At 49.5% G+C, this 26,673-nt stretch overlaps 1 protein-coding gene and 1 long non-coding RNA gene across 8 annotated transcripts in view; one reads left to right on the top strand and one right to left on the bottom strand.

Annotated features, from left to right (window-relative positions):
• Positions 1–16,083, bottom strand: part of PTPN3 (protein tyrosine phosphatase non-receptor type 3) — a 110,748-nt gene extending 94,665 nt beyond the window's left edge. The window contains exons 1-2 of one of the 6 annotated variants that reach the window (XM_041763737.1): positions 15,817–16,083; positions 15,251–15,441 (exon numbers count right to left, since the gene is read on the bottom strand). In XM_041763737.1, coding sequence (XP_041619671.1) covers positions 15,251–15,326 — 76 coding nt within the window. In that variant the 5' untranslated portion in view covers positions 15,327–15,441; positions 15,817–16,083. Of the gene's footprint in view, positions 1–12,606; positions 12,747–13,695; positions 13,834–14,570; positions 14,695–15,250; positions 15,442–15,816 lie in introns of those variants that run through there. The other 5 variants (XM_041763739.1, XM_041763738.1, XM_041763740.1 and 2 more) reach the window with 5 other exon arrangements.
• The window catches only part of LOC121495788, a 36,474-nt gene continuing 23,582 nt past the window's right edge, over positions 13,782–26,673 (top strand). The window contains exons 1-2 of one of the 2 annotated variants that reach the window (XR_005989051.1): positions 13,782–13,892; positions 15,781–15,857. This is a non-coding gene — a long non-coding RNA (uncharacterized LOC121495788). Of the gene's footprint in view, positions 13,893–15,430; positions 15,858–26,673 lie in introns of those variants that run through there. The other variant, XR_005989050.1, reaches the window with a different exon arrangement.

The raw sequence follows: 26,673 nt of genomic DNA, 5'->3' as shown, positions 1-26,673 counted from the left end.
CTTGGGAAATGCACACAGGAGTGAGTGAACAAACAACTAATGTGCACAGGGCTTACACCTGCACTTTCAGAAGGCTTGTGTCAGCAATAAGATCATCCCAACAATGCTGGGAGGTGGTCTGACGGACTTCATGCCTAGGAACCTCTTAGTAGCCAGGATATAGCCAGACATGAAAGTCAACAGCCAAGATTTTCCTCCCAACAATGCTTCACATTGAGAATTACAATCAGAAAAGCTAATTTCCAACTGTAGAGGGCTAGGTAGGTAAATCACAAAACAGGCCCAGGATGCCCATGAAGACTTCATAATGGCATAGTGACACAATGGAAAATGTTACAATATTAAGTAAAATAGGCTGGTTTTTTTTTTTTTTTTTTTTTACAGTGTATCTACAGCGAATACAACTATGAAAGATAATTAAAGGAACTCAAGGCCATAAATATAATTGCTAGGCTTTCCTATCCTTTCAGCCTTTTCTGTATTTCCTAAATTATAATAAGCAATAACGAGTTTGAAGAAAATCAAACTGACAGAACCTAAAAAAAAAAAAAAAAAAAAGCTGTCACCTGATATTTTATTGGCCCCCAGAGTATGCAAGTCTGGCCACCTCCTTCTCCTTCTGTCCATCACTCCTCCTCTTTCCCGTCCTCCTCTCCTGTTTCTGCATTCACCCCACCCTGTTTCTTCCTCTTCCTCTGGCCTGCCCCCAACTCCCCTCCCAACCGCAGCCAGCGCTTGGGCCTTGTCAGCCACACCTGCAACCAATCCTCCCCCAGAAATTCTGCTCCAAGGCTGGGCTGCCCCACCCAACTCTCCCAGCAATCAGACCCCAGGCCTGCTCCTTGACTTCCCAGCTCTGTGGCTTTGAGCAAGTTACTGAACATCTGAGACACCATCTCCAACTCAGGAGAATGAGGCTGACCCCAATTCATGGGAGCCTCTGAAGGTCCAGGGAGCTAACAGACCCCCACCTCTTAGGACACTGAGGTCCAGGGAGCCAACAGACCCCCACCTCGCAGGGCACTGAGGTCCAGGGAGCCAATGGACCCCACCTCGCAGGGCACTGAGGTCCAGGGAGCCAATGGACCCCCACCTGGCAGGGCACTGAGGTCCAGGGAGCCAATGGACCCCCACCTCGCAAGGCACTGAGGTCCAGGGAGCCAATGGACCCCTACCCCGCAGGACCCTTCTGTAGGGGGAGGTTCAACGTGCTAAGGGCTATGAATATGCTCCAGCCCTGACGTGTTGATTCAACCTGCTGCTTCTGCCCAGGCTCATGAAGCTGAAATTTTTTATCCTTTGTCTGCCTAAGTCTGGGCACCTGTCCTCTCCTGAAGGGAGAAGAAAAGCAAGTTTGCTCCTGGACCTCAGACCAAGATAATGGGTGCCTGGCTGAAATCCCTATCCCCTAGTTGGCCTTCTCCGTTAGAGAGCACGCAGCCCAACTCGCAGAGCTGATGCCCAAATCCCCAGCAGCTGTCCCTCGTGAGGCCCCATTCTATCTTCAGAAGACATTCCTGGTGTTTTACTTAAGGTCCTGAAGACTCCTTCAGTCATCTTCCTTCCTTCACACCAACGTTCTCCCACCATCTCAGCTCAGTGCCTGCTTCCCCTGCTCTCTCGGTCACAGGGATTTACACATGCTTCCTTCTTGAACATTCTGCCTTCGTCCCTAATACCTGAGGCATTTAATGAGCCCCACCTGTGGCCAGACTCCACGCCAAGGGCTGGGGTTCAGGTGACCAAGAGGCTGTCTCAGCTCGCTGCTCTCTGGCTGTCACAGGCTGGTCAGAGAGAGAAACGCATGAATAATCAAATAATCGCCTTTCAGTGTGGCAGTGCTCTGAAAACAGCTGTGTGCCCCTGGCCGCTGGGCCTTGTCTAGGCTGTGACCAAAGCTCAGCCTGCGACGAAGACAGCTTCTATGGAAATTCTTCTGGCAAAGCTAGACCTTGAAGGATGAACTATGAAGCAACGAAGTCAAAACTCAACGCTGATCTCAGAGCTCTCAGGGTCCCCTCCTGCCCCTCCTCCACCATCACCACAATCTGATTTCAATCTAGCTGCCAGGCTGCAGACACCTGAGTCCACGGAGCTGAAGAGAAAGGGGTACAGCTGTGCTTATTTTGCTTTTTCTATATGTTCTCCAGGAGCCTCCTCCCTACCATAGTCACGTTCCAGACCAATGCCACTCAAAGAGTAGTTTCTAGGCAGCTGGCATCAGCGTCACCTGAGGGCTTGTTAGTAATGCAGAATCTCAGGCCCCACCCCAGACCTACAGGACCTGAAGCCTCCTGTATGCACGTTAAAGTCTGAGGGACCCTGCTCTCCACCTCAATCCAACGTCCCCCTGGTCTTCAGCTTCCTCCTTTTTACTGTTGCCAGCTGCCATCTTTTCTTTTGGTGCCTTTATCATTCACACAACAAGCGGACTCCCAACCCCCAGAGCGCCTGTGTCTTCAGCTCCAAGGACCTTCCCATCCATCCCCCACCGTGGCACCACCTCGGGCCCACCCTGCCCAGGGCAGCGCCCACAGCTCTCTCCAGCTGCGACCTCTGGCTCCACCTGCGGACAAGTATCACCATGGTCCTTTTGTCAAGCTTACTGAGGAGACAGGATGGCAGGCAGCAAGTGAAAACCTTGCAGCTCCTAAGTAAAACCATGATGCCACTGAGAGAAACACTTCCCCGGACCTGGTGAGTTGGAGATACTTGTCATTCCCAGTGTGAAGATGAGGAAATTGAGACGTTAGGAGCTCAACTAGGGCCACGGAGTTAGTGCAGAGGGGGCCAGAGAGGATCCCAAGCTTACCACCTGTACCAAGAGAGAACAAGCCCTGCAGCCTTGCAGAGAAAACTGTGGAATGTGGGCTTTGGGCTGAGGCCACCCGTGTGCACTGGCCCAGGAGCCAGGTCCCACAAGTGGGAGAGGCCAGGTCATGAAACACTTTGCTAACAGACTACAGAGCTTAGACTTACTGGGTGACAGGAAGGTAACAATATTTTGGAGCAGGCTGGTCAAAAATGGCTACATCCATCCCACAATTCACCCCCATGTACAGGATTCTTTGCCTGTGGTCCTTGCTGCCCTCCTGGTGTCAGACTCTCCCAGGTACTCCCTGCCTCCTTGCCTTCAGCCCTCCAGGGCCTCCTCTCTCCCCTCCCAAGCTGAAGCCCAGCTCCCAAAAAACCACCAGCACATCTCTCCCAATCGGCTCCCTTCTGCAAAGCCTTATTAAGAGTCATAAAATGAGGGCCAACGTGCTCCTCAACCAGGGCCAGCTGTCAGGAATCCCTTCCCTCCTCCTAGGATGGATAGTGCCTTCTCCAGAAGGGCCGGGGGCACAGGCTCCCCTTCCCACCTAGGCGTTGCACATCACACCAACAGTTTTCCATGATGGGCTCCTCTTGGAGGAAGACCCAGATTCCTCCTCGCCTCCAGCCAACATCCAGAGGAGGTCCGGGCTGGGCCCTAGGGATGGAGCTGATTAAGAGACAGTCTCTGCCCTGCAGAAGCTAAGAGGGAGCCCTGACCCTGAGTATACAGCTCTTTAAGAGGAAAACATCTTCGAGACCCCTGTACTCTCACACACTTTGACTTATTTGGTAAGTCTTAAAAATGGAAGCCTTTGTCTTCTAAAATGTCTTTAAAGTGCAAGTAATCACTGCAACAGTGAGTCAGTCTTTATGATTGAGAAAGTAAAGACGAACTGTATAAAAAAGAAAACATTAAAACTATACCACAACATTAAAAAAATTCTTGCATTATTTATAGATTGAAAATATGTTGGTAGAACTTTATTTGTGGGATCCCTGGGTGGCGCAGCGGTTTAGCGCCTGCCTTTGGCCCAGGGCGCGATCCTGGAGACCCGGGATCGAATCCCACGTCGGGCTCCCGGTGCATGGAGCCTGCTTCTCCCTCTGCCTATGTCTCTGCCTCTCTCTCTCTCTGTGACTATCAAAAATAAATAAAAAATTTAAAAAAAAAAAAGAACTTTATTTGTAAAACACAGATCTATTCCAGAGTCTGGCTTCTCAACGTGTGGTCTGTGGATCAGTCTCAACACCACCCGGGAGCCTGTAACAAATGCAGACTGTAGGCCCAACCCCAGACATCCTAGAAGCAGAATCTGCAACTTAACACCAAAGCTTGGGAAACCCTGGCTTACAGCACTTGGCTTGTGGGGTTGGGGTTGGAGATGGGGGAATCAAGGCCAGATGGGGGGAACAGGGTGATCTTAGGTGCTTTTATAGGGAACATTTTTTTGGCAACAATATGAAGGAGGTATAGGTGTGAGGAACCTACTGGGGAGAAGGGGAAGGAAGCCAGAGTAGAGGCAAATGGGAGAAGCACAGGGACTAACCCACTTTTTTGCAGGGGTGGGGAGGGTGGGGGATTGGGTAGAAAGGAAGGGCAGGCTGCAGGCTGGAGGTGGAATGTCTGAGGTGCAATGAGCAGGATCTGTCCAGTGCAGGTGTGGGGGTGAGTAAAGGATGTCCCTGGGTTTCTAACCTGGAAGACCTGTCACTTATGGAGAGGGTGTTTTTAAGGAAGAAGGTGCAGAGGAGGGACCTGGGGACGCTCATGGAGAGGTCCATATGTGATGCACATATGACCAAAACTGCCCAGAGATGACCTGGTCCTGTGAGGCCCTGATGATGGCATCTGGTGAGTCTACCCAGAAACATTTGCAGAAGGATGAAAACAGGATGAGCCATGGTGTGTGTGTGTGTGTGTGTGTGTGTGTGTGTGTGTTTGTGTTTGTGTGTGGAGGGGGGTGTGGAGCCACATCATAAAAGCCGTGGTATGAGGGAGGGGCAATCAGCCCGCTGCACAGAGACCCAGCAGGCTGAGACATGAGAACCAGCCATTGGTCTCGATGAGTGAGTGGTCTCTGACCATCATGGTGAGGGCAGTGCTGGTCAAGAGGCAGCTGGGGGACGCTGGGGTAGATAAAGGCAGGACTGCTATACAAATGTTTCAACACCCTGCCTGAGGTTGCAAGTCCCAACCAGTGACGCCTTTGTGTACGCCCATGTTCACAGCAGCATTACTTGCAATGGCTAAAAGGTGGAAGCAATTTAAGTGTCCAGTGACAGATGAATGATAAACAAAATATGGTATAGGTGCATTCCACGGAATGGTACTCACCCTTGAAAAGGAAAGAAATTCTGACACATGCTGTAACACAGATGAACCTTGGGGACATCATGCTAAATGCTAAACTAGTCATAAAACATCAGATACCGTGTGAGTCCACGTATGTGAGGTAACTAGAATCATCTAACACAGAGAGACAGAAAGTAGAAGGGTGGTCGCTGGGGGGCTGGGAAGTTAGTGTTTTAATGGGTACGGAGTTTGTTTTACAAGATGAAGAGTGGCATGTGGTGCACGGGGGGTGACAGGAGCGCACCAACATGACTGCCACCTAATATCAGCCACTGAACTGTATACTTAGGTGCATTCTACCACAATCTAGAACAATTACATCTTTTGTCACAGGCATAGAAAATCTGCACTCACAGAACTGAGCAGGAGGTCTGTGTTGACAGGTGAGAGCAAATCTTTTTCAAGGGGCCATAGACTCCTCCTGTAGCCAGCCTGGCAGTAAAAGGGAGGAGAGTAACTGGGTGGTGACCTAATGGTGAAGCTGGGCTCGGGGAAGTCTTTCTTTCCCAGGTGATGGGGCGACAGCCTTCAGCTGTAAGTGAAGAGGCAAGCCTGAGCCAAAGGACACTCATTTTCTCAGACTGGAGAACAGGAAGAAAGAGAAGAGGAGCCAGAGTGTGAAGGACAGGGCCGGAAAGGTGATGGAATCTGGGCATTTCAGGGCCACGGGCCGTCTGGAGAGGCAAGGTGAGGACAACAGGTAGGAGACCTGGAGAGAGTGTAATGGTCAGGGTAGCTGGTGTGGGAGTAACAGGGGAGAGAGCTGGCTGCATGGTGGGATGGAGGGGAGGTGGCTGGGGGTGGGTGGGGACAAGCTGGCTGCAAAGCACAGAGCACTTGTCTGACACTACCGCTGAGCCTCAGGTCCTCAAAGGACAGTCCTTGGTCTCGGGAGCACCTGGGGCCTGTTAGAAATCCAAGTTTTCAGGCCCCACCTGAGTCTGATTCAGACCCACTGAATCAGAAACTCTGGGAGTGGGGCCCAGCAGCCCATGTTTTAACATGATTCTGATGTGATAAAATCTGAGAAACCAGTATATACTATAGAAATTCAGGGGAAGAGACAAAGCATTTTTCTCATATGAAAATAGAAAAAAAAAAAAAAAAAACAGCCTAGCAACTTCCACGTAAAAGAGCCAGAAATGATAACTGCTTTAATGCCAACACAATTCATTTCTGTGGTTAATAAAATTTCTGTTAACCACTGAAATATGCGGTCCACCTCATAAACTTCCTTAGACGGAGATCTAGAAAACACACCTCAGATCTGGGGTTGGAAATGCGGGACTAGTCCCCACTCAGCAACTCGCTACTTGTGTGCCGTGGAGCATGCTACAGACCTTCTGGGACCTCAGTTTACCCATCTGTAAAACGAGGGAGCTATAAACATTTCTTCTGAGGTCTCATCCAGTTCTGACACTGTGATTCCTTCTGTCCTATAAAAAAGTGACCTTGGACCAAGTGCTTCTACATAGCTGTGCTTCGGCAAGGGAGAAAGAGTATCTTTAACTGGTAAAAACATCATATCACAGTTAACTAGAAAACCTTTCCAAAGTTCAGTAAGTGCTAGTGTCTCGCATTCTAAGAACGAGGACACTCCCTCACTGGCTTTGCCATTAAAGCCACCAATGCCTCGAGTTATAAAAATACTATCCTGCACTGGCCTGTGTTCATGAAGTCCACATGACTGGGATGGCCCAGAAAGTATCTCCAAACCTTCACATTTTTATCCTGATACTTTTTAATCCAAGAAGGCGGGGTTTGTTCTCTTTTGCTGGGCAGAGAACGAGTTAAAGAGCTGTACCATACAGACCCCCGTGCCTGCCCCCTCTGACCCCAGTGTCTGGGGACAGGGCATTGCAAGTCTAGGCTTCCTGATAAATGGCCTCGTATTGACCTTGTTACCGGAATCCCGAGACGCTGGTTTCCTGCCTGGTTTCTCTGCATCCAACTCCCTGTCTACACCTACTGGTCATCCAATGCGCCTCCTCTTGTGCCTGGGTCCCTGATGCCACCTGCTTCCCTGCCTCTGCCAAAGGCCAGTAGCTTGGTTCTGATCTCAGAACTAGGGCTGGGAGAGGGATGTGGTGTTTGTGCAGGAAGGACAGTGGAAGTGTGAGCACCAGGGGAAAAAAGATAAGGTCTAGGCAGGGAGGCTCTGGTCTCCCGCCCCACCTCGCTTATACACCCTGGCTCTTAAATTCCATTAGAATTTATCAGTGGGAAACACAGCTGGCTTGTTGGTCCATCACAGAGCCAGTCCCTCCTCCTCCGTCCAGCCCAAAGTATGTAAACGACCTCCCTAGTCCCCAGGCAGGAAGGTCCACAACAAGGCTGGTGTAGCAGGAGCAAAACTGGGGAGGGCAAGGGAAGTGTGACCACCACGAGGGCTAGAGCCTCGAACAGGGGCTGGACAGGCGGTGCCAAGGAGTTTAGTTCTGTTTTTATCCAGGCAGAGGATTCCCAGTGCTAGAGGGCTTTCCAGGCTGATCTCCAACCTCAAAGTCACATTTGGGTAGGGTGATCACAACTCCAGATTTGCCTAGGGCAGCCCCAGCTGAAGCCAGTTCACGAGATGCAATTATTAATAGCCCCACTTTTATCTCAAACTGTTCTGGTTTAGATGATGAATTCTCGTCGCTTGATTCTTGGGGCCCCTGAGCCTGCAAAGGAGGCGTCCCAGATAGAGAAAGGTGCTGAGCACTCAAGGGACCTCCAGGCTGAGTCTCACCCCTCCTCAAACGCCCCATTCTCCTCTCCAGCACCCCCGCCAGGCCGTCACCCGGCGTCTGCTTGTATACTTCCAGGGACGGCAGGCTCGCTCGCCCCTGATGAAGCCTCTCTTTTTTGGGGAAAAGCTGTGTCATAAAAATAGCAGGATGCAAACCTATAGACAGTATGACTGCAACAACAACATCCTTCGGCAAGGAAAGTAGTGGGGGGGGGGGCGGGCTTGAAAACCTCTGCTTTTTCCCTTCCACCTCCTTCCATTCAATAAATATTTACGGAGTGCATCTGATGTTCCAGTGGTACTGGGGACAGAGTGGTGAGTTAAAACAGACTCAAATTGAAGGGCATTCTATACAATAAGTGGCCTGTGCTTTCCAAAAATGTCAAGGTCATAAAGGGCAAAGAAAGGCTGAGTAACAGTTCCAGTTTAAAGGAGATTAAAGAGACAGGATGACCTTATGAAATGCAGGATGGGGGGAGGAGGTTCTTTGCCACAAAGGACACTATGGAGACAGCTAGCAGAAACCCAAGTGAGATCTACAGATTAGATAATAGTATTGTTTCAATAATGATTTCTTGGTTCTGAAAATTGTGCTGGAGTTATATAGAAGACTGTCATTGCTTTTAGGAAATACACTGAAGTATTTTGAGGGAAAGGAAAAATCTATAAATAACCTTCAAATGACTCAAGAGAAAAAAAAATATATATATATACATAAAGAGCAGAATAAAATAAATGTGATAAAACGGTAACATTTGGGCAATCTGGGTGAAGGGTATGAGAGTTCTTTGTTCTATTCTGAGAACCTTGCTGTACGTCTGAATTAGGTCAAAATAAAAAGTTAAAAGAAAAAAAAAAGTCCCAGAGAAAGGTTGTTTTCTTTTTTTTTTTTTTTTTCCTTTTTTGAAAACAAAGCCAGATCGACCCTGACTTCAGAGAGCTCCCCGTGTCGCTGGGGAGACAGGTACTAATACAAATAATTACACTAATTAACTGCAAAATTGCAACTGCGAGAACACTGTAAAAGGAGAGCGATCCGGAGGCATGAGCGTTTACAGCAGGCAGTTTTACCCCAGTCATGTGCAGTCACGGACTAACACCCAAAGCAGGAGTTGGGGGGGGGGGGGGCGGGGAGGCAAGGTTCCAGGTTCTCACAGCCCCGTGGCAGGTAAGGCAGGGCAGAGACCAAACCACGCATGCCACACGGGGGCCTGCCTGCGGGAGATGCCCACACCAGTCTTCTCCTCTCAGAGCAATAGGAGGTGTTTCTGAAAGACCCCCGTGACTGCAGAGAACGGGCTGGCAGGTGGGAGGCACGTGGAGTCCACCGTAGCGGTGGTGGCGACTGTCGCCTCCAGGATGAACATCGCTAATAATTTTTTCTGCTCCCTGACACTTTAATTTTCTACGGCAACCATGTATGAACTCATTGATAACCAGACCAGGGGACAGGGCTGGCGGGGGTGAAGCAGGCTCAGACTGTCACACCCCCTTTCCAGACCTGCTAGTGGTTAGGGTCAAGGGATGGCTGATGGAGGTGGTTGCTGCTTTGCTCACAAGTACCCTGGGTCTAAATTGAGGCTGACTCCACCTTAGGGAAGCAAGGGGGGCGGGAGAGGTCAGGTCTTCATGCTCCACTCCCAAAGTCAGCCCAGCGCCTTCCATCACACAGCATCCAGCTGCCCACGGCCCCCCTTCTGGTCCTGGATCCTACTCCTTGGAATGTCCCTTTAGCCCTGAGACCCAGGACCTGAAGCCCTGGCCTAGGACTGGACCATTACTCACCCACAGTGACTCTTGGCACTGAACACTGAACAAACCATTTGTCTGGAGGGTCAGAGGCCCAACCACAAAGGGAGGGGACCCTTTCCTGTGCCAAGTTCTGTCATAGTGGGTTTTCATTCAGTAACTCCTTTAAAATGGACCACTTAAAGGAAATAGGTTCCATTATTATCCTCATTTTACAGTTAAATGATTTGTTCAGGAAAAAGACTTGGGTTCACATCTTGGCTCTCCTGCTTATGAGTAACGAGCCCTTTGGGTGGTCACTCCATCTCTCTGAGCCTCGTTTTTTTCACTCTACCGGCAAGGTGGGGCTGGTGGGAATGAATAAGATTCTGGGACTAGACAGTACTATTTATTCCCTTTTGAGGCACCAAGGGGCTCAGTACAGAAAATCCACTCCAAACTACACATCGCTTAAATATTTACTAAAAGCTTGTGTATCCTGACAGTAAATCATGGGACCTGAATTTTCCAGGACTATCCCAACTTCAAATCCTCTGTCCTAACTTTCCACAGAAAGCATCAAAAGGTCTCAAAAATTCCACTCTCTCAGTATCCAAACAACACCTCCCAGGCCTCCTCTTACATGAAGAAGCAGCACAAACATTCTTTTTCAGACTACAGATCCTAGTCTTCTGTTCAGAAAATATAGCCGGTGGAGTCCTGCTGGCCTCCCGATGGAAACGGAGTCGTGGCAGCCAGTACTCCATCCCAGCTCAGACTCGGCTGGGCTGTTTCCCGGCACGCTGGTATAAACCGCAGCCAGGAGAAGCCATACCATGATCAGAGCACCCCCCCCCCAGAGGGACACAGACTGGTCAGATGAGCTCTGCCCCCACCCACCCAGCAAGCTGCCGGTACCCAGGTAGGAAGCACGGCCGGAGGGTTGTTCCAAGGTTTAAATGAATGAGTTAATATTTAGAAAACATTCAGAACAGTGCCTGGCAGCCAGTAAGTGCCATAACAGTGTTTCATAACGAAAACCAAAGGCATCCTGGGCAGAAGGTGCTCATGCCTCAACCCACAGGCATCACTTCTGGGAGAATAAGGAGAATGGGCCCTTACCCCTGGGTTGAGTGAGGCTGGGGCCCCTTCCAGACACGGGGTGGGGGTGGACACCCTCACTATGGGAGGTAGGGCCTGCATTTGCCAAGGTCAGGATGCTGGATCTGGGGAAGAGTCATCACTTCTGAAATACACAAGGTCTCTGTGCCTCGGGGCCTTAGCACCTGATGTTCTGCTCACCCCCCCAAACCCCCCCATACTATCTTTTTCTACCTTCAAGACTGAATTAAAATGCCTACTACTCCTTATGGTGTTCCTTGACTTCCATCAGAATGAATGGTTGCCTCCACTGGTCTCTCCGGCATCTGCCTTTATCTCCTTTTAAAGTAATTGTGAGACACACAACTAGACAGAGCACGTGTGCGTAGGCGCGTCATTGTCTTCCCAATTCTACCACTCATCCTTCCAAGATAAGGGTCTGACTTTCCTCTCGGTAACCCTAGGGCCTGACGCACAGCTCAACAGGTGTCTGAATTTGCTGTGAAATCTGTGTTCTCCGCTGGCCTTTACCCCGGAGGCAGAAAGTAGCTTCAGGTGGACACACAACCAGAAGCTACGTAGATGCAAGATCTCTGGGTCTTGGAGCCCATGACTAGATCAGATTTTAGCCAGGGGCCTACCAAAGCATTCCCTTTCATCCCTCTTCAGGTGGATGAAAGGAGACACCTGTGAGACCCGAGCGGCGTGGACACTGACCAGATCCTGGCCTGCCTCTAAGAGAGCCGGTAAGAAGAGCCCAAGCTTGGGAAACATCAGCAGGCTGCCCTGCCTCCACCAGCCCAAGTCAAGGCCAGGGCAAGTGCCGACTGCCTTAGGCATTCCAGCCCCTGCAACGGACCTGGGAACAGATGAAGAGGGACTGGCCCCGCTTTCCAGGAACCACTGCTGTCTGGCGTAAGGAAGCTGAGCACTGGGATTACAGTCACACGCGCAGGTTCCCTTCCATCCTACCAGGAACCCTGAGGGCTCAGCGGGGAGGTAGGGGGCCAGGCCTTCCCGCTCCCTCAAATCCCCAAAGCTGGTGGGTTCTGTGCATCCTGGAGAACACAATTCCTTCTGTGCCTGGACCCAAGGTTCAGAAGGTCACAGTTGGTCCCTCTTGCTCCTGGCCCCAGGCTGCCTTTGCTAAACTCAGTTTTCTCAACTGCAATAGTGGGAGACAACAGCACTAAAACTGAACAATGTACGTGAACCTTCCCGATTCACGGTCAACAATCAAGGAAGTTAGTCCCAATCCCCGGAGGCCAGTTACCAGCTGGGAAGCCCAACTTCTTTCAGGGATAAGATTTGTCTCTGACCAAGTTCCTGCCACTTGACTGAGGTTAAAAGCTACCAGAATTCTTCTCTATGAAAAAAATGTGAGAGAAGACTTTCAAAGCAGGAATGGTGAAGCCGTGAGTTTTCCTGAATTTGACTGTGTTAAGTTGGGTTCTTTTTCCTGCTCCCAGCTGTCCCCGAGGACCTGCCCTCTCCTTGCAGGGAATTTCTTCCAGGTACCCTGAGTTTGCTGGGGTCCGCTGGCCTACTCAGCATCCCCGCCCAGCACTGCATCTAATATACAGAAGCAGCTCAATAAATGCTTGCTTGAACGGAATGCCACTCAGAAAAATGCCTTCAGTAACTTGACCTTTTACATTCCTCAGCTAATGCCTAATTTACATATAAGAGTCTGTTTTAGGAGATGGCAAATCACCAGAGACAATTCAGGATCGATACAGAGTATTAGGCATGTTTTATTCTACTCTAATTCTCTGCAAATTGGTATTCCATTAAGTGTATGTGGGATTTATGGGAGCTCACTATAAACTAGAATATTTAACTAGAACAGCCTACTCTCTGTCAGATAATAGCTTACCGTTGTTAATTTTCAACTAGTCAATCTCAGGAAGGTTTCCAGCTTCCAGTCTCCTTTACATGTTGATTTAATCGCCAGGAAAGTCATCTATTTGCAAGTCTCCATACAATAAAGAGCCGCTTGATGCAAAAGAAAAAGACCTGCCCATAGAAGCAGAAGACCTGAGTTATATCCCACCTAGGCCAATACCCTGTGATGGCTGTTTAAGACCTCAATTGCCTCATCTGTAAAATGGGAATAACACCTGGCCTCATGGGGCAGTTGTACAAATTGAGGTGATGCATGTGGATGCGCCCTGTACAGTTCTATGAAGCTATCTATAAAAGGCGAGTTAAACAAACATAAGATAAAATTCTCGAACAACTCAGGTAGGCCAACGACAGCAGGGTGGTTCTAAAGGGGGAGAGGAGATATTTTGCCCTCCTCCAGGAGACACTTGGCCACGGCTGGAGACATTTTTGGTTGGCACCATTGAGGGAGAAGGATTGCTACTGGAATCTACCGGCTAAGACCAGGGATGCTGCTAAACGTGTTGCAATGCATTGGACAGGCCCCACAAAAAAGAAAAAAAAAAATTATCCAACCCCAAAAACAGTGCTGAGGTTAAGAAACCCCGATCTAAATAATAGGGAAAGTTGGGTAGGAGAGCTTTTTAGAACAGAAATCCTCCTAACCAGGCTGTTCTTCCCCGCATCATCTCTTTAAACATTCGCAAGATGGATCATCTTGCAAAACAGCTCTTTTGTAAGTAAAGCTGAACTGCCAACTTCTGGAGTTTCTGAATGTATAAAACTGCTTTTAACTAAGATGCTCTCCGACTACAATTCGGCTAAATTGTTTTTCCGAAGCCCTTGACTTCTGCAGTTCTCCAGGGCACCAGACAGGGTCTGTCACTCTGCCACCAGGCCCTGAAGATGCTTTCGTAATTCTAATTTCCTGGTCAAATGGGAGCCACGAGGGTCTCTAAACGAATTAAATTCACATCACGCCAACTGCTCCCTTGCTTTGTGCTGGGCACGGTGCCAAACACCTCCACATAATTTATCCCACTTAATCCACCCAACCACCGAGTGAGGTGGGCATTATTACCGGCTGCTAGCAGGGGAGGAAATGGGAGATCAGAGAGGTTAAACAAGTCGCCCAAGGTCACCAGCTGGCCCGGGGGAGCCCAACTTGCACGGAGGTCTCCAGTTTCCAAGTCACAAGCTCTTTCCACCAGCTCGGAAAACCCAGGTGTCAAGTTGTCTCAACTTCCCATGAATTTTTAAGGCAACCGCAACTTCTCCGTAAGTTCAGGTCGCTGGAAATGGGAATTTCTTGGGGTGGGCGGTGGGGGGAGGGGAGGGCGGGGGGTGGCCCATCGCACCTGCCCTCCCCCCTGCAGCTGTCTCACCGCAGCTACCTGATAAATCATTCCCCATCGCCCGCGGAGCGGGGAGGATTTACCGGCGCTGGAGTTCGTGCCAGGCCCAGGAAATGCCATCTTTGAAAGCCGAGAGGCGGATTCGCCCCGGGAGCCGGGAAGGTCTGGCCGCCGCGCCCGGCTGGCTCCCCGCGGGGCCGCGCGCCCCCCGGCGCCGGGGGCTGGGGCTGGGGCTGGGGCTGGGGCTGGGGCTGGGGCTGGGGCTGGGCGGCCGCGGCCGGGGCCCTCCGGGTCGCCCCTGCCCGGCTCGGAGCGCACGCCCACGCCCCGCCGCCGCCGCCGCGTCCCGCCCGGGACCGAGCCCCACCCCGCCCCGCGGGCTCCCTCCCGCCGCCGCCGCCGCCGCCCCGCCAGGTGAGCGCGGCCCGGCCCCCCCGCCCCGACGTGGCGCCCGGGACCCCGGCGCGGCGCCCCCTGCCCGCCCGCCCGCCCGCCTGCCGCGCTCGCGGGGCCGGGTGGGGGCGGGGCGGCTCGGAGCGCGCCCCAGCCCCGGGGAGCCGCGCGCCCTGCCCGGGGCCGCCGGGGTCGCGCCCGCCCGTACCTGCAGCATCCGGGGGCGCGGGGCGCCCAGGTAGGTCGCGCGAGCGGGCGGCGCGGAAGCTCGCTCGCGCCGCGACCTGGCCGCCGTCTGAGCATGCCCAGTGCCGCCCGCGGGCGGCTCCCGCCGGCCGGGCTGGCCGCGACGGGCCCGCGCGCGGGGCGGGGGGCGGGGGGCGGGCGCCCGGGCCGCCCTGCGGGGGGCGCCCCTGCTCCGCCCCGGCCTGGCGCGCCCCGACGCGCCGCCCCGCGCCCCCGGGCCCTGGCGCAGGCCCGCGGCGTCCGCTCGCTCTCCGCCTCCCGGGGACCTGCCGTGCCCGGGCCCTCCGAGGGTCGCGCAGGCGGCGCTCAGCACATCTCGGGAGGGCGAGCGTGGCCCCGCCGGCGGCCCGCGACTCGCAGTCCGGGGCTCCTCCCGCCCCTCCCGCCCTCCCGCCAGCTCACCGGCTTAAACCTTCCTCCCAGAACTTCTCGGTGCCTGCCCCCTCCCCTCCCCCCGCCCCAGTCTGGGCGCTGCTGCCCTCTGACAGCTCCTCTGACCCCGGCCTTCCTGCAGCCCCGCGGGCGCCTTTCGGTCCCCCAGACTCTCAGGACATTTGCACATGCCTGTCCCCCCCCGCGCCGTGTGGGGCTTCTTTGCCCGGCCTTGTACGCTTGTACGCGGCTGGCACCTTCTCCTCGTACCTGTGTCCTCCTGATCCGCGAGGCCTGGCCCGAGCACCTTTGCTAAACCAACACCCTGTTCCTGGACACTCTCCATGCCCTCATTTCATTTCCTTCACGTTGGTCATCATCCATGGAGCCATCCAGCGAAGAATTACTGATCGATCACCTTACTCCCGCTTCCTCACGCCGGGTAAACAGAGGCAAAGATCCTGTCCCCAGGTGGAGTTTGGGGGAAAGAGAGGCAGGCACCAGTCAACGGGTAAACCCGCAAGCTGTGCGGGGATATTACAGGGTGGTGGGAGTCCCCAAAAGGGAAAAAAAAGAACAGGGTAAGGAGGTGATGGTCTAGGGGACACGGTTCTCAAAGAGGCGGTCTCATCAGCCTGTGGGAGTGACCTTGAGAAGGTGACGCTGCAGCCCCGCACGGGGGACACCTGGCGCGGACACTAAGGGGCGACACCTTAGGGCTTTGGCGAGGAGGACCGAGTAGGGGATGAGGTCGGCGAGGTGACTGTCCCTCCTGCGCTGACTTCTGTGTCTTCACCTAGGGACCCGCTGCAGCTGCGCGGCCCTGCCGGGCTTACCTGCGGTGTCCCAGCTCCCGTCCGGCGGCACGTGGCACACAGTAAGCGCTCAAACATTGTTTGTGGAGTGAATGTGTGAATGGGGGGGTGGCCTGGGGTCTGGGGCCCCGCGGTCCTGGGGGCCGGTCTGCCCCGGGGCCACTCGGTGGCCGCCGGCAGCCCCTGGCACCTCCTTGGGTCCTGGTCCCGGGAGCGCCACCGCAGCGGGCGCGTCGGGGGAATTCCGACCCGGGCGCGGAGTCCCAGGAACAGGACCCGCCCCGGCCCTGCCCCGGCCCTGCCCCGCCCTCCGGTGGCTCGCAAACCCTGGAGCCGCCGCGCCCGCCCCGCCCGTGGAGCCGGACGGGGGTTCACTGGGCATGCTCGGAGCCCGGGGGGGGTCTCCCGGGGGCGCCCCCGCAGAGCCCAGCCCGCACCTCCTTGGTTGTCGACACCTCCCGGAGGGCCTGGGGGCGCCCACCCCGCAAAGCGCAATAGGAAACCTGGGAATTCAGAGTCTCCAAAGGGCATTATTCTCTGCCCTCTGCGCTGTGTGATCTGGGCCAAGCCCCTTACCCTCTCTGTGCTTCCAGTAACTCGAATACCTATCACTTGGATCTGGGCGGAATGTGAGGGCTGAACGGGATAAAAAAAAAAAAAAAAAGTGAACGTGTTTAATCCAACTTTAAAGATCCATGTCCTGGAACACCTGAGTGGCTCAGTGGTTGGGCGCCTGCCTTAGGCCCAGGGCCTGATCCTGAAGTGCTGGGATCAAGTCCCACCTCGGGCTCCCTGCGTGGAGCCTGCTTCTCCCTCTGCTTGTGTCTCTCATGAATAAATAAATAAAATCTTAAAAACTAAAGATTTTACAAAAAGATCCATGGGGCAGCCCTGGTGGCTCAGCGGTTTAGCGCCGCCTGCGGACTGGGGTGCAAGTCCTACGTCAGGCTCCCTGCAGGGAGCCTGCTTCTCCCTCTGCCTGTGTCTCTGCCCCTCTCTGTGTGTCTCTATGAATAAATAAATAAAATATGTTTTAAGAATAAATAAATAAATTAATTAATAAATTAATTAATTAAAAAGATCCATGTCCTAAGCACCTACCTCAGTGTGTCATCTGCTACTAGCTTGCTGAGTGCTTGCAAGGAAAAGGTACGTTCACCGACATGTGGATTCTTGGAGTTGTCTCAGTTTGCCTTCCATGACGGCTGAGGCAGTAACTACCTTTTCTTTCCCCACATTCAACAGTCATGAGCTTAAACAGTGTTCTTATATTCAAGCGAAAACATATCTGCACACATAAAGGAAAGAGACCTAGATCTTTCTAAAATTGCGTGTTTCGATCACCATAAACAGAAGCAGGTACAAAAGGAAAGAATATTCCGCGAACTGGAAACTAATGAACGTCCGAAATTAGCAGAATGGTTAGGTTATGGTATATTCGTTGAAATAATAACTAGTTTAGACTAAGCTAGTAGACCATACTGCAGCAGGGGGAAACTTAAAGTACAATGTTAAGAGGGAGGGAAAAGCTGAAAACACAAATACACTGCATAAAGATTATGTCTGCACATTCACCCAGACTGGAAGGAAATACGGGAAAATGTCAATAATTTAATGGGGGGGGGGTGGGAGGAAGGAGTGTGGTTGGTTTCTTTGAGTTTATTGCTAAAAAAACACGAAAAACAAGTTTATTATTGTCACGGTGTTGTGTTTGCAGTAATAAACAGCAAAAGACCAAATTACAAATTTGTGAAGTTTTGGGAAAGTCTAATCATAATAAAACAATAGTTACTATTATCAGGCTCAAGTACGCTTGACATTTTACATATAATGTGTCTTTAATCCTCATAGTCACTCTCCAGGATGAGTGTTTCTAGCTCAGTTTTATAGAAGAGGAAACAATCTAGGAGCCATTCACAACTAGTAAGAGACAAGGTTAGGACTGAACACAGTTGGTCTGACCTCAAAACCAGGGTGTTAGGGTTTACAACACTGCCTGCCTGTGTAGTAGCTTACAATGTATTGATCAGAAGAGAAACCACATATTCTTTCATTTTGTGTCTTTTTTGCCTTGTTTTTTCTACCTTTGATGTGCTTGCAGGCTGCAGATTGCGTTTAAATGTTCTGGCTTCCTGTTACTATTTTATTGTTGGAGCCAAAATGTTAAAGTCCATCCTTTACAGCTGTTGCACCTAGAGTGACATGACATTATTATCAGCAATGACAGTTGATGTTATATCATAAGCTCCCAAACTTTATGGAAATGAAGCTTTTGGATGGACACATAACTTTGTGTGGTTGAACCCAGCCAAATTGAGAGCAAATAGAGGCCTTGTCGGGACTAAGGCCATCCCAAGTCCCAGATCATGAGGCCAGTCCAGACATAGATTATTTTTCCCTGGGTAATCATTTGGGAGTCAAAATCACAGCATAATGGAACTACCTGGCCCACGGACTCCTCAGAACTTTACTGTGATGAAAAGATACAGGGCTGATAGTCCTGACCATGTTTGCCAAGAGAAAGCCAGAGCCCTAAGAGCAGCCCTCCTCCTACTGCTGATAAACAAAAACAAAACAAAACACCCCAGCTCTCTCTTTTAGTAATGCTGGTTGACTGTTCCTGGCCCAGAAATCACGAAACAACAAGAAACACAGAAAGCCAAAGGGTCATTTCATTGGAGAAGAAGGTGTGCCACGAAGCCAGTAGGCATCACTCGTAATGGACCAGGTTCATACAAGAGGAATGCAAGATGTGCAACTGGACACAGTTACTAGCATATTCCCAGAAGCTGCCGTTTGGACAGAAAATCTGGTGCCAAGCGCTGCACACAGGCAATTGGCTGGGGGCATTTATAGGAAGGATTTCCTGGAAGAATCACTGAGGATTGTCATTCACATCAAACTCAGGAAGTCTGGGCACCACATAGACAGTTTCAATGATTTACAGGGCAGGGCTCCCAGCTGAGATGCTAATGCTCATCAATTATTTGTGTAGTTAATGCAAGCTCATGAAGGGCCTAAGCATCAGCAAATACGTGGGCAAGTGGTGCTGTTAATGACAAGCAAAAAGAATACAATGTAAAATTATATAAATAGTAGGGCCTCCGCGTTGAATTACCAAGTCAAACCACATAAAACGGCCATTTTGTAGGTCAATAATGGTTGAACATTGGCAACTTCCTAAATTTCAACTTAATACACGCACATAGAAAAAAGACTGGAAAGAACTGCACCAAAATACTAATGGTGACTCTGAGCGTTGCATTTACAAGCAGAGAAACAAGGTATGGAAGGGAGCTTTAATAGGAGAACCTCAGGTCTTTGGGCATCTACTTCTTTGCTATGTCCCTAAATCTTATTTTACGGTAGGTTTCTTTCATTATCAGGAAAAGCGAAACAAGCTTTAAAAGCTGGCAAGCCAAACAAAATGGCTGAGAGAGGGGAAACAGCTACTGTGGAATTGTACAGACACGTGAGAGGTTCCTTTCACGGAGAGGGCAGGCCACCCTGCCCTGCCCTGCACTGGCAGTTGACAGAATGTCTGCTCCAGGCCCAGGAGGGAGGGAGAGGAGGGAGCGGTGGGTCAGTGGCCTAGTCAGGAGCCTGTGGAGGAGTGTTCGTCTGACTCGGGACCCAGTTCATCCCCTCAGCCTGTGTTCTTGGGACTCTGGGACTTCGCGGATGTCCCTTTGAGAAACACAAATTGTTCGCCTAAAGTGGGATCCATTGAAAAGTGTCTTTCCATTGCAAATTACCACCACCAAAGGAGTCTTGTCCTTTGTCCTTTGATGAACGAACTTGGCTTGGGTACAAGAGCAGTGTTGTGGATTCATTCATCACATTTTTAAAAAAAATTTATTCATGAGAGACAGAGAGAGAGAGAGAGAGAGAGAGGCAGAGACACAGGCAGAGGGAGAGGCAGGCTCCATGCCCAGAGCCCAATGTGGGACTTGATCCTGGGTCTCCAGGATCACACCCTGGGCCGAAGGCGACGCTAAACCACTGGGCCATCAGGGCTGCCCCCATTCATCACATGTTTATGAAGCACCTACTGTGTGTCAGGCACTGCTCTAAGTGCTTGGGAGACATAAGTGAACAAAAGAAACAACAATTTCTGCTCTCATGCTCTACCCGGGCAAGCCAGACAATGAACAACAAGCATGATAAACCGGTGAATTATGTTGTATGTTAAGAGACCGAGGGTAAGGCTCATAGAAAGGGTGCTCGACGTGAGGTGGTTGGGGAGTTGCAATTTTATTTTATTTTAAGATTTTCTTTATTTACTCATGAGAGACAGAGAGAGAGAGGCAGAGACACAGGCAGAGGGAGAAGCAGGCTCCCTGCAAGGAGCCCAATGCAGGGCTCGATGTGGCAGGCCTCTGTTATAAGAGAGTCAGCCATATGATCCCGAGTATGCATACATTTTTAATATTATCACGTAAATGCAAAAATAATGTAACCAGTTATCTCAGAGGGATCTTGGACCTTCAAGAACACTTGAATGAACGCTTAGGGATACACACACCTGAGTTGGAAAAATAATTTCCTGGTGCACACACTGTGGATGTACCAGAGGACCGGAGGGACCATTATAGGTCCACGGGGACTGCCAGGGTGGCTCAGTGGTGGGATGCCTGGGTGGCTTAGTAGTTGAGCATCTGCCTTTGGGTCGCATCATGATCCCAAGGTCCTGGGAATCGAGTCTTGTATCGGGCTTCCCATGGGGAGCCTGCTTCTCCCTCTGTCTCTATGTCTCTCTCTGTGTCTCTTATGAATAAATAAATTTTAAAAATCTTTAAAAATAATAGGCCCATGGACCACCATATAGATTTGCTGCTACACAAGAAATGGAAAGGTAAGTCTAGGGATTTCGGGAACCTGCTCTTGTAATGGCAGCAGAAGGTTGTAGCTTTAGAGACATAGAGAAATGATGACAAATGTGGGGAATGAGAGTTGGTATCCTGAACTGTGGCTGTTGGTGGTTAAGCTGTGGGTGGTGTCATCTTACAAAAGCTGGAGAGAATGGGTTTGTCAAGTCTCCCAACCACACCTTTAAGGTTCAAATGTCCAACAACAGAAGGAGAGAGAGAAAAATACCCAGGGAATATAGAATGGTCATACAGAGGTCGTGGCTTCGAAAAATCAGCAACCTTAAAGGAAAGATTCAAGGAATACCCTAATAGAAGATTCTAGGGAGTAGAGCCTGGGAAATACTGAAGGCAGCATTTTTTAAACTTTGATCCAGAACCACACATCATGATCACCTTGAGAGATGGAGTCCTTGTGTAAAAGCAGACTTCTGGCCTCAGCTCAGAGCTTCTGATTCCGCTTGTGGACTCCAAGAACCTGCATTTTATAATTAGCTATAAAGGGGTGCCTGGGTGGCTCAGTCGTTTAAGTGTCTGCCTTCAGCTCGGGTCATGATCCCAGGGTCCTGGGATGGAGCCCTCTCCCTGCTGAGTGGGGAGTCTGCTTTTCCCTCTCCCTTTGCCCTTCCTCCCACTCGTGTGTGCACACACGTGTGTGCTCTCTCTTTCTCAAATAAACAAATAAAATCTTTAAAAAAAGGAAATCTTTTGTACACTGAAGTGTTATAATTTCTGTCCTGTAGCCTCCACACTAAGAACCTAGTCTGATAAACTAAGAGGATGGGAAATTTTACCAAGAGATGACCGTGGTCCTGTAGAAATCACTGATGCTTACTTAGATGGATGGGGCAAAGGACCACAGGCTCAGCTTCTTAACCATTTAAAGGGGTAGAAAGAGAGGGGACAGGAGGTTGAGAGAGGGCATCTCCTGCAGGCAAATAGGGACCCCTAGTAGAGAGCTGCCAGGCTTTCTGCTTTCTACTCTTGACCTTGGATCTCTGACTCCATCCACCTGACCATGCTCTCCTGGGGCCAGGAGGAAGCGAACCATGTGACTGGAGAGGAGGTGGTAATGGTGATAGTCACAGTGGTGGTGATGTTTGCTGAGAGGAGTAGACACTAAAATAAACACATTGGAGTGTGTAGAGTACACACAAAACTGAAACTGAGAAGGTCATTACCTCCTGAAGAATTGGACAAGTGGGGGCAGGGGAGGGATGAGTGTTTACCTTTTGCCATAAACCCTTTTGTTCCTTCTGAATTATGTACCATGTGATGTGTAACCTGTTTAAAAGTACATTCTCTGCGGGAAAAAAAAAATCTATCATGATGCACACATGATGGTTTTTAAAAAATTGTTTTGTTTTACATTTTGAGTCCCTCTAAATTTTACTGGCCAAATACAAAGCCCAGGTTACTTGACAAATCAAGGCCGTAACTATGAATAACAGCAGGGCGTAACACGGTGTGGCTTGCTCGAAAGAGCCATAGGTCATGGGCTCTTACTCCTACTGGCAATTCATGTGGCTGAGGGATGGAACGGAAAGAGCACTTTGGAGGAGGATAAAGGAATAAGAAAAATCACTTCAGTGATCCCGAGGTCAAGAATGATGCTTTCCTGACACAGCTGGTAAGAAAACGGCCGGGAAGTAAGACAGAGTAGCTACCCACGCCTTGCCTGGAAGTCACAGGCATGGAAAGACGATCATCTGAAATCTGTTCTTGCTTGGCTGACCATTCTATCCTCGGGGACACTAGAAACCTGATCTGGCCCCCAAAGAAAACTGTGCTTCCAATCCCTGGTGACATTTCAAGAACAGGGGGCACTGTTCAGCCTGCCCAGTGCTCTGGTGACCTTCTAGTGTTGCGTGGATGACACACCACAGGATTTCCTCAACTGCGCCCCGGCGTCCTGCTAGGATGTTGCTCTCATTTTTTCCATGGTACACACAGTCACTGCATTGAAGTCCAAACAGATAGTCCAGCGATGCCTCCATAAACACGAGTCACATGGGAAGTTTAAGGAATCCGTGTTCGGCCAGGGACATCAGAGTTCCTAAGGCAAGCCATCCTCACATACAGCGTCCCGGTTCATGAGAGTCATATGATTTTCTGCCAACACACCCGGGCAGTGATCAGGGACAGACTTCATGTGGCAGCCACCAAGGCCTACCCAGATATTGTTCTTCTTCACGCAAAATTCTCTGATCCAGGGTGAAGTTCTCCAGCTATTATATCAGAAAACATTACTCTCTGTCCATTTCTTTATCTTCTTGGGCTTCTCCTAGTTTGGTCTCAATGCCACCACCTTGCCCAGCCTTGTCATCCGGCCCAATCATTGGCAAATCTTTCTTGCTTCCTCTTGAAGAATGAAGGCGACTCATGTCAACCTCCTAAAACAGATCATTTGACCATCGCTGCCTGTTGAACTCATACCCTTCTTTTGAAGTTATCTGACAAGCTACCTCTTCCTAGGTTACCCCAAGTGGTTATGAACAGTCTAATCCCTGCACCCCTGCAGTTTTGGTCTGTTCTTTCATGCTTCTCATCGTGTGCTGACTCCCATGTAATTATTAATGTACATGCCCCTTTTGGAAGGCTCTTGGAAAATCTTCTCAATGGGGTCATGATGCCATGATGCCATGATGCCATGTGGGCTGTGACTATTATTTCTGAGCAAGGTATGCAAAGGGCCATGAGTCTCTTCTCAAAAATTGCCTGCCTCTCTGCAATAAGCAAGAAGTTCTGGCATATCTAAAATCCTTCTGGAGTTCTTTCTGGAATTCTGCTTGCGAGCTTAATAGTTAAGTGGCCAATAGACAGAAAAGAGATACAGACAGATGTAGACACATTGGGAATATAAGGAGATATAGAAGATAAGCTAAGGGAGAAAAATGAGCAGTAGTGTCTCAAATAAAGTATAATTAATTTGCGCACTCTCAATTTCTATGTAAAACAATTAAAGGAATTAGGACATTGCCCCTGCCTCTCCACACTTGGGAGTCACCTCCTTGTGCTGGCAGAAGGTCTACAGGTCAAGGACACACCCCTTTGTTGTCTACCTAGGTTGCTGCGTGAGCTAATTCCAAACCAGCTCTGGGGCCCATGACCTTCATCTTTGGGCAGTAGGACCTGGAACCACAGGGTGAATAAAATCCATCATAGAAATTACCAGGGGATAGAGGGGGCCTAAAAACTCCTTGATGTCTTGCAGTTTCAATTTCACTGTAATCTAGAATCACGATCAGTCTCAAGTTTGGGAAGCTGCCCCGGTTTTGTCAGCACCCATGAAAATATTTTATCCTTACATTATAGGGTCCAAAGGATTGAGAGCAGTCTTCATTTCTCTCTCGGCCGTTTACAATCTGAGTAAGAGGAGGCTTTCTTTGACTGCATAGGCAGACTCAGGAGCCCCTCCTTCTGCATTTAGATCCCACTAGATTTACACTTAACACATCACATACAATTGAGCAAGCCAGCTGCCCCAACTGTGAACTCACATCATTTTTTTTTTTTTTATGATGGGAACCTAGATAGAATCTGGCACCTAATAAGAGTGTGAAGAGTGAGAAAATTAGTTGAAATTGGATTGCTTTATTGATGTGTTTCTGTCAGTCCAAGTCCCTTGGCTTCCTAAGGCCAGCATATTATTTTCCATTACATTTGGTTCATTGGCATAAAAAAAATGTACATAATACTAGCGCATATTTCAAATGCCAATTCACATGAGAGAACAATTTCCCAACAGTGTTATCTAGTTTCTTCTCAAGTTCCCTGGGTTGAGGTCAGTCTTTGTAGTTAATGTTGGGTTCCTGACCCAAACACAGCCTGTGCCAGTTATGAAAAAAAAAAAAAGTCAGTTTTCCATGGTTTGGATAAAGAGGTGACCGTGGGAACATGTACAGCTCTGTCTCTGGTTCTGGTGAAGTCATTGAAAAGCCAACCCAGCCTGGCTATCCTGTGCGCCCACACGGAAATGAGGAGAGACAAGGACTGCAGAGCAAGAGGAAGTACACCCCTTCTGCAAACCAGCCTTGGTGTGTGGAGCCGAGGAGAGTACCTGTCCCATCCAGGAGGAAAGAGATCTCTTTTGCTATTTATTAAGAAACACTGAAGTGATCTTGAAAACCATGCTATTCAAAGAAAAAAAAATATGGACCCAATCTATTCAGAGGAAAAATCCAAATGCAGATAAAGCCTTATGAATAGAAATGGATTATTTTAGCACTGTTGATAATTGCTAAAAATATGAAATAAGGGACTGAATGAATATGCAACCCTGTGTCCCACCGATTACCCTATAACTCTTAAAACTATTTTACGAAGAGTTTGTAATGACCTGGGAAAATGCTTGTGATATAGTTTAGATAAAGAGTGTAAGACAAAGCTGTATTCATAGCATAACTTTGTAAAAAAAAATAAATTTATGAACATAAAAAAAATCCTGAAAGTATAGTAAAATATTAAGAGTAATGACTTCTAGATAATGATATATCTATCCGATGTCTTGTTTGTTCGGGCTGCTACAACAAAATACCATACACTGGGTGGCCTATAAACAACAAACATTTATTTCTTACAGTTTTGGAGGCTGGGAATTCCAAGATCAAGGCATTGGTAGATTCAGTGTCAGGTGAGGACGTGCTTCCAAGGTTTATAGACAGCTTCTTCTCACTTTGTTCTCACACAATAGAATGGGGTGAGGGAACTCTTTGGGGTCTCTTTTATAAGGCCACGGATCCCAATCATGAGGGCTCTATGTTCATGACCTAATCACCTGCCAAAGGCCCCACCTCCAAATATCATCACATTAGGGATTAGATTTCAACCTAGACATTTTGGCGGGACACGTTCAGTTTATAACAACTGGTGATTTTCTTCATATTTTTCAAATCTTCTACAACATATGTATAGCACTTCAAAAATAAGAATGAAATATTTTTTAAAATCTATGTGACCAGTAGCAAACATAAAGCTTTTTTCTCAGATAATCATATGGGAAGGTATTTTTATATCCGGGTGACTGTAGCCTTGACCACAGGAATTTCATGACTCTTCTGTGGGAGGTTTAACTATGGTACCTATGATCCCCATGGCCACCTCATCTCCCTTATACCAGGCCTCTTGGCAGTTCTTCTGAGTCCTAGAATCCCCATTGGTTGGGAAGCCCATGAGCCAGGGAGACACTTAGCATGATCAGTTGGATTCCCTCCTAGAAATTTAAACACAGCAGAAAAGATGTGAAGACACACAAAGAAAGCCCAAGATCAAGAGACAGCCAGAGGAACTGTGGTTGAATATTACACAAAAGACTTGTACCAAACTGACTTCCTGATGTACACACCCCTGTATTGTCCCCTCCCACACAGAGGCTTAGCCAAAGTGACTTGATTTGGCCAATGGGACATCAGTGAATATGACACAAGTAGATGTTTAACAGACACCTGTGCACGAGGACTGGCTCTCTTGGAACCCTGAGACCACCACGCTGTTTAGAAGCCCAGGATGAAGAGGAGAGAGGAGAGAGGCACAGCCGTGCAGGTTTGTCTCAGCTGAACCCAGAGAAGACCAGTAAAAGAACCACTCAGCCAACACATTGAATCATGAAATATTTTTTAAGATTAAAAATTGTCGTTTTCAGCCACTGTGTTGGGAGTGGTTTGTGACCAGCAATGGATAACTGGAAGGAACAGGAAGTCCTGTTACTGAGGACTCCGCCTTACATCCTTTCCATTTCCAAACTGCTTTTCGTTGAGATTTCCATCATCTCTACTTATCTTTTTAGTCTTATAGCAACACTGTGTTATTTTAAGGCAGGTGGTGGTGTCAAACCCCAGTGTTCAAAGACCTGAGCCGAAATCCAACTGTCTTTAGGAGAGGGATGTTGTGGGTCTTATTCACCATGACACCCAAATGGAATGGTGTCTGTCACATAGCAAGACCTTAGGAGATATTTGTAGTAAATGAACAAGCAGATCTTGGGAGCTTATTTAAAATATAGATTCTAGGG

Source organism: Vulpes lagopus, chromosome 7 (genome assembly GCF_018345385.1).
Source record: "Vulpes lagopus strain Blue_001 chromosome 7, ASM1834538v1, whole genome shotgun sequence".
Lineage (NCBI taxonomy): Eukaryota > Metazoa > Chordata > Mammalia > Carnivora > Canidae > Vulpes > Vulpes lagopus.
This window is presented reverse-complemented; position numbering and strand designations above follow the sequence as displayed.